Consider the following 14565-nt stretch of genomic DNA (forward strand, 5'->3'; position numbering starts at 1 on the left):
TGCGCATGGAGGCCACGGTGCTCAGTGCGGAGCTGGACTGCTGCTCTGGTGCTGGAGTGAGTGCTGACTTCATTAGGAGCACTCTTAGATGGATATTGCACTCCTTCTTTGTCCTAGGTTTAAAGGACTTGCAGGTAAGGCATTTGTCACTTATGTGCCCCTCGCCTAAACACTGTAGGCAGCTGGTATGTGGATCACTGACAGGCATAGGCGTTACAGGGCTTAAAGCCTGGGAACCAGGGCATGCCACATCCCCTGGCTGAGTCCTGTTGGAGACTAACGAAGAGTTGAAAACTACTACTAAGGGTTTAACTAAGAAATTACTATTTTAGAGTTTTTCAAAGTTCGCAAGAACAAAAAACAAAACAACATTAGCTGAAAAAGCAGATGTTCTAGCACCATTGCTGGCAGCAAGAAGGAACGGAGGGTGGGGCAGCTAGCAGCACCCCTTGTATCATGCCATGTGGGTGCCACTCCAGACGGCACTAGTCACTCCTCTACAGACACTGCTAAGGGAAAAACTTGTGGCACCAGTGCATGTGGCGAGCACACACACCTAATATAGAATGGACACGAGCAAGCACTCGAAGGACTTCTTTACGGATACTTTGTGTTTCTTCTTGGGTATTGGCAATGGGGACTGGTGCTGAAATTCATGACTGGCAGGAGTGCTCTGCACCAAAGCTAAGGTGACTGGTACACTGAGTGACTCGGCTCGGAAGTGGATCTCAGGGCTGCCTCCATGAAAAGGACCTTCAATCTCACCTCCCAATCGTTTTTTGTGCAAGGTTTGAAGTCCTTGCAGATCTGGCAGCAGTGCTTTCTATGAGACTTCCAACAAGCACTTGAGACAGCTCGAAAGTGAGTCACTCAGCAGCTTCAGGAAGCAAAGGGCTTGAAGCCCAGTGATCAAGGAATGTCCTGGCATTGGGGAGCAGACAAACTTTGTTAACTACAATACAACTAAAAACTGACTATCATAACTTTAAACTGTATACACTAGAAAAACAGAGAAATAGCAAAAGACACTGGTGAGTTTGCCACAGCAAACGAGAGCAGTTCCAACAACAGTCACAGGCAGTAAGAAGGAACTGAGGGGGGCACAGGGTCGGCAGAGCCCTTTATACCAATGTTATGAGCATGAAGCACCAGAGGGTGCTAGAGCCAACCCGCCGGATACCACTAGGGGAAAAAATTCCAGCAACTGTGCTCAGGGCACATACACCTACATTGGAATGGATATTTGCAAATACTCAAAGAAGAATGTGCTGTTCATTTACAATAATATCACAAGGAACAATTTGGAATGAGTTTTTTTTTTTTTTTTTAATTTTTAAAAGGTTGGGACAGTACTGGTCGCAAAATAATTTGCAGGCCAGATTGAAAAAAGAAAAAGCCACAGGAAGCCCTGACAGCACCAGATACTTTCACTGAAATCGTCCAACAACTGTTGCGATAACTCTTCGAGGAACTCACCAGTTCTTTCCTGCTGTACAGAATCTCAGGACTTCAACTGGGAGTAAACCATGAGCGTAACCTATGAACGTTTCCTCTTCAAGGACCCAGGACTCTAATTCCCAAGTTGCAACATCCCAAATCATGTTTTATTTTCTAGCTTCTCCATTAGATCACCAACTTCCTAAGAAGTCATTCAGTTTTGTTGATGCATCTTCAACTTTAAAGAAAAAGGTTAATTATTTCTTCACACTATTTGCAGGTAGAAACGAAGTGCATAAATAAAGATTTTTCTAAAGGGACTAGTGATTTTGGGTGCCTCAATTTTCAAGTGACTAAACTTGACCCAGTTAAAGGTGCCTTTGAGGATCTGGGCCCAATCCTTTAATAAGGATGCTGCTCCTGCTGCATCAACCTCAGAAATTAGGGAATACCATGGGAATCCAGAACTCTATCAAATTTCAGCTCCTAATTGAGGGAAGCAGGTGGTTGGAAAGAGAGGAGTATTTTCCTCATTGCAGCTCAAATCAGCTTTCAAAGCAGAATTGCAATGGGTATGATAAGAGCAGATGGTTCAGCACTCCCATCTGCATGTCTGGAAAAAAGGAATCCAAAAGAAAAAAATGTGTGACCAAGCTCCAGAAAAGTCTGAGCTGCCTCCTTTATTCACATGAAGAGAAGAGTGGCTGAGGTATCTCATACTGTTCACAAGCTAGAATTAAATCCTTGTGAATTCTCCAAATGGGTCATTTTTGTGCCCATGACTCAGTATGGTATTCTAATAATTCCCTGAGAGGTTCTCACTTCTGTTGCCCTTTCTGCATTTTATCAAGGCAGTGCTTGCAATATTTTTCTTCCAGTTCTGTACTCTGTGCAGGAACTGGCAGCTGAAGTCTTGCTGTCTACTGCCCAACGCTGTTGGGCCACATCCCTTTGGCTTTCTGTCAAAATGAGTATTTCCAGAATTTTCTGCGTAAATCTTAAAACCTTATTGGAAATTAGATCACAGTCCTTAACACATTAACAGACACTGAATATTATCACTTTGTATTGTAGAACACCTCCCAAAAAAGCTTTTGGAACAGAATTTTGCTGTAAAACATACTAAACATTTTATGGTAGCCTGGAATGAACATTTACGGAGTGTCCACACCAGTCTTTACAAGTATGTTAACTATCTCACATAAATTACCAACCAATTAACCTGAAGTAAAAAATTTTAGCAATGACAAGCTTTAAGTGAATATTATCACAAAAAATGTATGTATGAAAAACGGTCAGTGCCAGATGCTTTAGAGGGAAAGAACAGGGCAATTTCAAGTGATCCATCCTGCCATCCAGTCACAGCTTCTGGTAGTCAGAGGTTGAAGGATACCTGAAGGATAGGGTTCCATCCCTGGCCATCTTGAGCTAATAACGATTGACGGACCTATCCTCCATGAACTTGTTTTCTTGCATGGATAAGTACACCATGAGAAAGTGCAATTTTTTACAGCATGCAGAGTTCCATGTACTTGAATCTTCATAGATCCATTAAGTCTGCAGAGTGCAAGGCACCAATATTCAGGAAGACAAAGTGAGTAAGACCATTGTAGGCTTTCTAGGTTAAAAGGAACCTCCAAGTTAGAATGAATCCAAAAACATTTTTATGTTTCAGCTGCTCCAAAATGTTAATTCAAATAATAAAATAGCTATTTGCTGAGCCCCAATTTAAATAAAAATTATCATGGTAGGATGTGGTCTGAGAAACATCAATTTAACTTGAGAAAAATAAATCAAGCTGTGTGTATGAGAAATCAGCTTTATAATGGGAGAGTTGTTTCAACCTTAACTAGAGAGATTATGGAAAGATGACCTCTCTCCATAACCTCTCTATAAGTATTATATTTTTCTTTCCATTAAATAGGTTATTTTAAAATTTCATGTAGAAGGCACTTCTTACCTCCATCTAGTTTCATGAACCTTCTTATTTCTGCTCTTTGTTGACCAGAAGAATGGGGCAATCACTTTACAGAATACTTCCTGAATCCTCTCCATTTTAATAGATTGTATTTTGTCTATTTGACTTCTGCTGCACATAGGTCTTCAATGGAGTTCTCTCACTGCCTAGCGCTCTTAAATTACAACCGACTCAAAACAGAGTATGTACAAGTAGTTCAACTTATCCATTTCAAATAAGCTTTACCTTTGATTCCTCTACATCATTACTTCTATTTAGAAACTGAAATATTTTATCAGCTTGTTGCAGCATATACTCAATTAGTAGGTGACAAAATTACACTCATTATGGATATTAATGTAGCCCCTTCTCTGAAGAAATGTCCGCATAAAGGGGGAGTGCAATAGCTGCACTACAGCCATTATGGAGCTGAGAGTCTTACGGCTCAACCTAACAAAGTTATATCATGTTCCAGGACACAAGAGGATTGAAAATCACTGAATACTGACTGGTCTTGGTATCGCCCCCCTCCAGCATTAAAGGCTCAGGTTGACAGCATTTGTGCTGCCAAATCTTTGCAGACAGGTATGGATCTGCCTTTATTAGTACTAGGCAAAGAAATCAAGCAAGCAGAGATGTGCTTAAGCACAACTGTGGGGAAAATGCCCACACCCACAAACATTTTGGTTGAGTACGTTCTACGTAGACACTTGCTGACTAATGAACTTTAATCTAATTTGAGAATAAATGCACAATACAAAAAAATAACTACAGTATTCAAATTTTATATAAAAAAAGTATCACACTAAATCAATTAACCTCATTTCCTTTACAACTTCACATGAATGTTGTATTTTAGTATCACTGTGACAGTCCTAAGACTGCAGACCAGAGGAATGCAAGCTGTTCCAAGAATCAAAACATCAATAGTCTGTACTGACATAAACTCCTTTGTTAGATGGCAAAGGAGAAATGCTAGAGAGAGGAAGCTTGGATGTCAAATCAAAGTGTCAGTCTTTGGTCTCACTACTTCATATACCTTTGAAAGGAATTAAACTACAAATAGGTGAAAAATAGTTTAATATTGTTCAGACCTGCTGATGCTAGCCTAGTCACAAAATCAGGCATCTCATTTTGAATTTCTGAACTGAAAAACGTTAAGTGTAAGCTCCTCTTGATGAGCTCTTGCAGGTTAAAGTTTGTCACTGAAGTTACAGTAGCATTTGTCTAGCCTGATATTCATCTACCTCTTATGGGATTCTTTTTTTCTATACAAACATCAATGTGATCACTGCATTTTTATCCAATAAAAGATAAGCCAAAAGAAGGAAAATAAATGTAAACCAATTTTATTTTGCTTTTAGGTAGTGTTCTTAAAGCACTACAGCATGGTAAACAATGTAAATTAGTATAAGTCATCTCAAAAGCCAGAGTTCTCTTTTTATGAGTTGTTAAAAAGATGCAGCCTATTCTAACAGGATAAATATTTTAACCATTTCACTTCGAGTTAATGAAGGCTCACAAATGAGCAACACTCCTCATTGAGGAAAACAAAAAGCTGTTGTCGACAAAGCGACAGCACACACACAAAAACAAAAGAACTGTGTAAAAATAACTAACTGTACTGTGTTCCCATACTCTTTTGAAGTTGCTTTACAGTGGGATGATATGCACATGATCTTGCTGCAAACTTGTCATATTACTTGCAAATACATGTAGCCTAGCCTTACCATTCAGTCCAAAAGCTGCTAACTGTTTAGGTAATGCAGCACTATACTCCTCTGCTTAACAAATCAACTCAGTATGTTTTACTCATTATCTTTTCTTCTAGACTGCAGGGCAGGTTAGAAAGAAAATGATCCCCTCATTAAAAATTGGTACTCTCACAGAAAAAATGTGTAATTCTGAAATAGACTTAACAAGGTATGTTTTACCTCTCTTTTCCCCGTAGCCACAAAATGGGCATGAAGTATTTTCTTTTAAAATGCCTTAATTCTCAACTTCATGCAAATCTAAATAAAGATGACCAAAACAAAAGCTTAAACAATGGAAGGATATTTCACAGAAAATTTCTTATACAAAAAACACATAAGAAAAAGGGCCACTAGGTGACATTTTAATTTACAAATTGGCATCATTTTGGTCAATATCCAAGTGCTGTTTTCTTCTACCACAACAAAGCAGCTGTACAGAAAGAAAACTGCATAACTGGTTTTATGCATTTTAATCACACATTTCCTCAGGAATTTCATGTGGATTAAGGATGCCAGGTACAGACATCTGAAGCTTATGTTTCTCCTCCTGAGCCTGTCGAAGGGCTGTTTCTCTTTCTTCCAGGAATAAATCTGATGTGTCTTCACCTGCAAATTCCTACACAAATAAGTAGTTTAGTTAGTTCAGTGTAAGTGTTTTGAAATCCAAGAATAAAAAGTAAGAAGTTTCCAAAATCCAGACATTTTACATATAAATATGAAAAATCAATTTCACACTTGACGGTCAGAACCAAAATTTAAAAAAAATAATTTTCTTATGCAACAGTTGTTGCCACTAAACCTAAATCATTATAAGGAATGTAGTCGCACCCTGCATGATATTTGCATTTTCACTAGCTGCTGGGATACTAGCCTCATGTTTTGAGCGGTCAGTCTTTCGAGTCCCATTGAAATGTAGGCATTACAACATCAAAATGTTGGAACTTCAATCTACATTGTAATTCTATTTAAGATACTTTACTGAGGGACATTCCTCCCTTTAATTATCTCCTGAATGCCAACTTTTCTTTTATTTTTTAAAAGGAAATAAAATGGAATCCTGACTCTAGGAGATACAAAAAGCAGAAGTTTAGGCTCCTGAGGACTGAAATGCTTAGGCTATCCCAAGTTACTGGGTTAAATATAGGGGAAGCTGGGTGAAATATAATAACCTGTGATATACAGGAGGATCAGACTAGAAGATCTAATGGTCCCTTCTGGCCTTGAAACTATGAAACTATTCCAAAACCAGGATTGCAATATGGCCTCTATTTAAAAATGGGCTTACTACACATCTCCCAGTTTGGAAAAATTCACAGCTGCATAGAATTCCATAAGGTGCAACCCATTCTCTGAGTCTAAGTAGTCTAAGGCAACAGGCATTTCTCTGTACCCTTACTGAAGTAGCCAATAGTCAAGACTGTGGCACTACAACTCTGAGATGGTGAATTATAAAAAACACGATGACTTGTTGCATGGACTTTTCATAAGTGATGAATCAGCCTCTTCCGTTTTGAACACCACATTCAATAGTCATTTAAAATTTACGCTAACATTCCAGACATACCTTAATTTGGACCAGGAAATCCCTAAGGTGTTCCTTGAAAGCAGGAATATCCTGATTTAAACTGAAGAGTCCTGTTACAAATAGCTTAACCTGTGCACTAAGAGTAAAAATACCAGTTAGTACATGGGAAACACAAGAACCGTGCTCAAGATTTTTTTTTAACAGCCACAGCACACTTACTCTTGCAGATGAGGAAATGCAGATTTAAGAAGATTAGCAACATACTCCTGAATAAACATTTGGTTGCTCAGTGGATTTCCAGGGTTTAAAGGTGTACTTATTTTTCCTTCTTCTACTAAATTGAACATGTATGCAAGAATTGATGCATGCATTGTCAAACCTGCATATATAAAACAGAAATGAAAATTACTTGTTACTCAAAACAAATTCCTTTATTGTTTAATGATTGCTGTACGGTTTCCCTCAACTTCAAGCACACTCTTACCAGCAGTATGTGAAGTGTCTGTTACAACAGAAAAAATATGCTGAAGAATGTCACAGAAATACGTCTGATAAAAACTCTGAGCAGCAGCCTCTTCTTGCGCAACGTTTTGTAATAGAGTATAAAGTATCTGAAGACCTGAAAGAAAACAAAAGGATGAAAATGACCAAAATCTTTTACATTAGCTTTCCTTTCCAGAAAAAATTGCATTGAATCAAGAAGTTCAGATTTGTGCAAATAGAAGTCTGACCTAGATAGGAGCTATGTGAATCAATACTGACAGATTTTCCAGGAATTTCTTCAAGTAGCTACCATATTTTTGTGGATTTTTTACGATTACTAATTATCAGCACCTCAGGCCCTTACCAAACAAAAATCTTCAACTTAAGTGATACCTTTGCTGTGATAGTGTATATTTATATAAAAGCTGGTCAAGTAAAGCTGACTAGAAATGCCTAAGAAAATTTTTGTTGGAATTTGCTGATATCTAAATGTTTTGCAGAAATGGTTAGATTTAGTCAAACTTTCAAAGAAATCCAGATTTCCTAGTCTCCCCGCCTGGCTTCTCCACAGTCCATCTGATGATCTGCTGAGATGAGGCTTCTAGAGTCCACAGCTCTTGGGCAACCTGCCAGGCACTTTCCTGGAGTCAGGGACACCCTGGCTTCTCGACTTCTGGGGCCAGGCAGATTCCTGACTCTGGGAGTTGAGCAGCCATAGGATCCCTTGCTCCCAAGCTCCTCAGCAAACCACCAGGGGGGCTGTGGCCCAGCTGGCATTCTCAAGCTGCCCTTTAGTGCACCATAAGGTTGAAGAAGGGCTGGAAACCTCGACTCCTGGAACTCTGAGCTGGCACTCCCTGGCTCCCTGTCAGTTGGACTACCAAGGACCTAGATGCATCCAGGCTCCCCACATGGCAGGCTGCAGCGGAGTCAGGAACCTTGGAAGCCATGGCAGCTAAGACTGGAAATGACAGTTCTTGTCAGGTTCACTGCTGCCCTGAAAATTGACTAGACTCCTGTCATTTTCAATCCACAGCAGCCATGACTTTTTCAGGGTCCCTGGTTCTGCTGCAGTGACCAGACAGACAGCTGGGGACCTCAGACAGCATATTTCATTTTGGAATCCCCACATTTTGCTCTTCCAAAACAAAACATTATATGAATTCAGTTCCGCAAATTTTTTCTAAGTTTTTGGCTTTTCGTTCCGATTTGGGATGATGATAAAATTTCTGAAAATTAAATAGTTTTTGCAGAACTGAAATTTGGTTTCCAGTCAGCTCTACTACCAACCACCATCATTAACATAACAAAAATGGCAAACACCAAGCCTCCTCCATCATTACTGTTCGGCAACAATTTGGAGAACAATCCTATACTTGGATACTTACTTAAAAACAGATAACCTCATCGGACATAGCCTCTGTCTCTATACAACAGGCTGCATTGCCTAAAATGGGGGGGAAGTCTAAGGTCTGTTAGTCTTCCAGTGTATTTGAAGATACTCAGATGGCCTGCACCAGCATCTCCAGGCATCTCCCCCTTTCTGAGGAACTCCCTTCTAGTCCCAATATGGATGCCTCCTATTGGGGTTTCCTTCTCGTTGAAGGGTGGGGAGGTTTTGAGCTACAGGAAAGGAAAGGAAGCCAGCAAGGGGAGCAACAACAACAGGTACCCTCTCCTGGCTATAGGACACACTTGCATTCAAATATTCTAGCTTTATACACTTGGACAGACAGCAGAAGCCTGTGAAAATAATGACTAATGGAAAATATTGATAAAATACAGCAATACCACCTCCACAAATATATATTTCCTTAAGTTGATCTACATATCACATACTCCCTCAAAATACAGAATTCAGACCTATTAACTGGCTATATTCAAGTTTATAAGTTTAAAAATACAGATAAACTCTATTCACCTGTATCTGCAACATTTCTCATTGTGTGTTTGAAAGCCCAAATAATAGAATCCAAAACAAGTTTGAACTGTGCAGGTGGAATGGCCAGGAATGCTGGAAAGCAATGAGAATTTACTGCTTGGAGTAGCAAGAAAAAGTTTGTTCTATGTTCAGGATACTCTTCGAAGTCCTAAAAAGAGAAATACATAATGAAATTGCGAGTTCCTTAAGCAGCTATAGTACACACCACCAGCTATCATCATAACAAAAGTCTGACCCAGCAGCAGAAAGAGCAGCAGCTTTCCAATCCAGGACAGCCTGTTTCCTTTTAAAAAATTATTATAAAAGGAAATATTAACAATTTCAGGACAGTATATGGACTCTCTGCAATGCTTTTTGACTTAAAGTCTGGTTAACTCATCAAAACATAAGATTATCAAATTGAATCAGTCAAGCCAGAGTTCTTCTAGTTAACATGTAAGAACTCTGCAAGCCATTCACATACCACTTAAGTTTGTACACAACAGTAAAAGACAAGAGTCAGACACTTTGCAGCACAGAAAAGGATTATGTTTGGTGTAGCCACAAGGCAGTTACTTTACATAACATGCTCCCTTCAAATCTAGTGGAAGCTACACTGTTCACTAGTATGAATGAAGACAAGGGGAAGGGTGCAGGAGGAAACCAGTGGTAAATGCTATTGGGAAGACCAGAGTAGAGAGGATCAGACCCTTTTCCAAGGTGCTCTGGATTCTGCGTGGATGGAACCTGATTACATTGATGCTCAGGCTCTACAGGGTTTGAAAACTGTACCGCCTCCCACACTTCCTCCCACAAGATGAAACAAGTTTCCCTGAATTTTTCTTCTTTTTGCCTATCAGGATAGCAAGGGTGGAAAAAAGGGGACAGCCATTTAGGCCTAATTGTTAACTCCAAACCACACAATCTTTTCCTGCATGTTTAGAGAAGTATGAAAACCGTAAAGGAGAATAAAAGGACTTTGGAACAGTTTGTAAGAACATGATAAACACAATTATAATTTAAAAAAAATTAGAGAAATGTTCAGGCAATATTCTAGAAACAGGTCTGAGGATAGCATGACTCCAAAGTAAGTATGTTTTCCTCTTAGAAAAAAAGCTCTCTAGCATTTATAAGCTACTAAATAAACAAGACTCCTAGGAGCAGGTTAACAATCTGTGGCTCATACAATGAATTACTGTATTTTCTCACAATGGGGTATCACTTTTCACAAAGATTCAAGGGCTAGTCATTACAAAATTATGACTGGAGTCTTATGCACCTGACAGCTGAAGGAAGAGCTGGGACAATATTCCAGTTCTATGAGTATCAAACCCTGAGTTACTTTTGACAAGAAGTTTTCATTAGTAACGTAAGTCTTGTGACAATCCACAAAGTAGAGGTAACCTGATGTGTGGCTCAGAAACAGCACTAACTCTGGTGTTGATATTCTGGGAATTATTTCTGGCCATTTCTTACTTTGTATACTACCTTTCTAATAGTGCTTCTCACTCTGACACTTTAAATGTCATGAAATTATGTACGTATCACTATAGGTTATACCACAAGGATTTAATCACACAAGGTATTTTACCATATAACTGCTCTTAGCTTCCAAAAATGGAAGACTAACAAGTAGTTCTTATTTAGAAGTCTCTGGAAGTTTAATGCCGTGGTTCCCAACTGTGATCTACAGGAACCTAAAATGTCACAAGGCTGACTCCTACTAGCTTCCTGCTGTACAGACTTATAAGCTCTTAATTGCAAGTTCCCTTTCAAAAAGCCAGATCATTAATAAAAAATTTCAGTCTTGGGAGGCTAAAAGTGAGATGCGTAAATCCACATTATGTTCAAAAAAAAGTAAGCTCATTAGGGACTTAAAATAAAATCAATACTTTTCTAATTTCTTTACCACATAAGCACTTGCTGCAATTGCTACAGGAATGTTAAATAATTTCAAAAAGGATGGAGGTGGTCCACAAGACACTATTCAGATGTAGGTCAGATGAGAACCCTAATGTGTTGACATTTGGGGCTGGATTCACAAAAGCACTTATGCCCTTAAATCCCAGAATCAGGCCCCACTGATTCACAAAACCCCAGTTAATGGCCTCTGAACCCTGCAGGCACCTGAAATCATTTGGCACTTGAATTATTGCAGTAAATATTCCCTAGGTGTCTATGTTTCTGCCCCTGAGCATGTGTTGTACAGCCTCATGCTAGAAGTCTGGATGCCTAAGACTCAGAGCAATGCACAAACTGGGAGAAAGAAAGTGTTCCTCAACTTAGCTTCTCTCTGAGGCCCGATCCAATAAGCGTGCTCAGCCCTAACTTACTACATTGAATCCCTATAGGCGAGCTTGCATAAAAACAGCCAGTTGGGAGGAGGAGACCCGCCCTCATAACTTTTAGCCCATTGGTTAGGGTACTCACCGGAGATGTGAGAGACCACTGGTTCAAGCCACTCTCTCCCCCCACTGAAGGGAGAAGGGATTTGAACAAGAATTGCGGCTTAAGTGAGTGATCTAGCCACTAAGCAATAAGGTATTCCAATATAGGGGCTTCTTTAGTCTCTCTTGATGACAGTGTTCCACTGTGGAGCAGGAGAACTGGTCCTAGGACTCCCTTGGTCTCCCTTCCTCTCGAGTACTCTAATCACCAGGCTATAGACCGAAGGGTAGGCAACCTATGGCATTCGTGCCGAATGCAGCACGCAAGCTGATTTTCAGTGGCACTCACACTGCCCAGGTCCTGGCCACCAGTCCAGGGGACTCTGCATTTTAATTTAATTTTAGATGAAGCTTCTTAAACATTTTTAAAACTTTATTTACTTTACATACAACAACAATAGTTTAGTTATACATTATAGACTTATAGAAAGAGACCTTCTGAAAACTTTAAAATGTATGACTGGCACATGAAACCTTAAATTAGAGTGAATAAATGGAGACTCGGCGCAGCACTTCTGAAAGGTTTTGACCCCTGCTATAGACACTCATGCTTGCTCTCTTTGGCCCAATGATTCTTTTCAATATTTACGCACAGTGCAACAGCTTTACCATTGGGCTGAAGAGAGAAGAAGTATAAGAATGACTCTATAGACTGGTGGTTAGAGCACTCACAGGAGGAACAGCTTCACAGGAGAGACTGAGGGAGCATTCACATCAGAATATCTTAGAGCTGAGTCACTATGGCATATATCTGAAAAGTGGAAGCTGCCTGTTCAAATCCCTTCTCCCCCTCAGATGGTGGTGGAAAAACCTGAACTGGGGATCTCCCAGATCTCAAGTGAGAAAAATTGAGGGAGGCACTCCTCCTGCTTACAAAAACAGCACAGGCACCTAACACCAAGAGAGGGTCTGCAGCTGAGAATCCCAAGCAGAGGGAGGTGCCTCACCACAGCCTGGACCCAGGCACCTATCTCCAACTGGGGCGAGGCTAAGTACATATCCCTCAGCTTAACACCTCCCACTGGCTACCCTAGGAGGCGCCTCCTGGCTTTTGTGAATCCCATTCTAAGGGGCCTCTCTCTCCCATTCACTGTAAAGGGAGCGAAGCCACCTAACTCAGGCTTTGTGAATACCAGTGATTTTCTAGGCACCTAAAAGTGATGCATGAGGACACTCAGCATCATGCCTAAGGGTAAATCTATGCAGCAATGTAAGCCTGGGCTTGAACCCAGGCTCTAGCCTAATTCCCTCCTTGCACTCACACATCAACAGTGCTAACCTAGGGCTTGAACCTATAATCCCAGGACCTTGCAAGACTGAAGGGAGAACCTAGGGGCCAGGCCTATTACTTTCCTGTGTGCACATGGCTCTGGCTTTACCCGGCTCCCAGAAGTCCTCCAGACGTATCCCAGAGTTCCCAGCGGCAGAGTAGGAGCACTGCAAACAGCCAGCACAGTGGCTGCACCATTACTGCCTGGCTGAGCGTGTTTCCTGTTCCTGCTCTTCTCTCAGTGGTGGCAGTTCCTGCTCTGGCTCCTTCTCGCTGCTGTGTGGAGCTTGCAGGGAGCAAAGATGACAGGCAGGAGGCAGCTTCTGGCTGCCAGGATGTTGGGGTTTAGCCCTCCCCTGGCCATGTTGAGCCAGGAGCTCTGCTGCTGCCCCTCCCTGCAGGACAGCCGCTTGGTCTGAGTCCGCTCTCTGTCCCTTGCTCCTGGTGCCCAGGCAGCATGCACTATGAGGGCAGTGAGTGGGAGCCAGACCAAAAAACTTCCCCCAGCCTTCCAGGGATCCATTATCCCTGTCTCCCAGAGTGTGGCAGGGGCAGGAATAAGGAATCCCTGGGAGGGTGCTGGAGGACACTGCACCCCAATTCCTGTGGATGCACTTCATCACTCTACAGCGACCAACAGCCAGGATGGGGTGCATGTGTGATTTTCCTCTGAAAGCTACATTTTCTCTTATTTCAAAATAAACTAACCAACCAAAAACACCTTAACTGAACATACCATTTAAAAAGTAAGAATTGTAAAGTTTCATTTTAATAGTTTGACAGTCATGGAGATGGATGTCCTAATTATTGTTAGAATAGGTGCACACGGGCATTTTCCTGCCATTGTGACTCAACCTAGAGCTGGAGACTAGATGGTAATTCAGTATAAAGCCTTCTGAGACTGCAGTCATTCTACTGAGATAGACACCAAAGGAGCTTATTATGTAGTTCATGTACTCATGTGCTCCTTATGGGCACCTGAATCTCATCAATAGCATCACCACAGTTGGGAAACAGCGTGCGAAGTAGGATTTTCCCACAATGCACCACATTCCCAGTGCTAGAATTTTGACACAGGGTGGTGGGTGTGCTAGGCACTACAGGATAGGGTATGTGTGCTGCAACATGGGCGCCAGAGCCCTAGGTTCAAGCACAGGTCAGAAAATTCAGGGTTAAAATGCAATGTAGATGCTGAAGCTCAGGGTTTCCTGACACCGGTCAGCTGACGCAAGTCCCACCAACCCTAGGTTTACATTGCTGTAGAGACATATCCTACGTTTCTTTGTGAATATAGTCCTTGGCTCCTGTACTTGGGGAAATGCTATAATATCACCTATCACAGTCATATCTGTATAATCAGTAGCAATAGCCAACTCCCCAGTAGGCTTTGTGGAATGTCTGATTCTCTGCTTGGGATATCTTATTTGGTTGGTTTTATGTGATGTATTAGGAGACTGTAGGTACCCAAACACAAAAGATTACCACTTACCTTATTGATCATATTTAACGTGCATTCAAAAACAGCATCAAATATCTGAGGTATTTCAGCAGTAATGTGTCCCCCCAATTTATTTACAATGATAGCCATTGTACTGAGTACTTCAGGTTCTCTAGCAGCTGGAACATTTCTCTGGTAATCAATGAGAACTGCATCCAACAAAGGAGGAACAAAGTTTTCAGCTACCTGGTAAAGAAAGCAGAACACTGTTAGATATCTAAAACATTGTCTACAATAATTGCATAATTAATGCTTTGTAGCAGAGTATGAGTT

The 14565-nt window shown here is 40.9% G+C and overlaps 1 protein-coding gene and 1 long non-coding RNA gene across 4 annotated transcripts in view; one reads left to right on the top strand and one right to left on the bottom strand.

Annotated features, from left to right (window-relative positions):
• Positions 1–14565, top strand: part of LOC115649173 — a 91597-nt gene that overhangs the window by 40518 nt on the left and 36514 nt on the right. The window lies entirely within an intron of this gene.
• The window catches only part of XPO1 (exportin 1), an 83037-nt gene continuing 73199 nt past the window's right edge, over positions 4728–14565 (bottom strand). The window contains exons 20-25 of the mRNA XM_030557846.1: positions 14284–14478; positions 9078–9246; positions 7158–7292; positions 6893–7052; positions 6713–6809; positions 4728–5764 (exon numbers count right to left, since the gene is read on the bottom strand). Coding sequence (XP_030413706.1) covers positions 5618–5764; positions 6713–6809; positions 6893–7052; positions 7158–7292; positions 9078–9246; positions 14284–14478 — 903 coding nt within the window. The 3' untranslated portion in view covers positions 4728–5617. The remainder of the gene's footprint in view (positions 5765–6712; positions 6810–6892; positions 7053–7157; positions 7293–9077; positions 9247–14283; positions 14479–14565) is intronic.

This window comes from Gopherus evgoodei, chromosome 3, assembly GCF_007399415.2.
Source record: "Gopherus evgoodei ecotype Sinaloan lineage chromosome 3, rGopEvg1_v1.p, whole genome shotgun sequence".
Classification (NCBI taxonomy): Eukaryota; Metazoa; Chordata; order Testudines; family Testudinidae; genus Gopherus; species Gopherus evgoodei.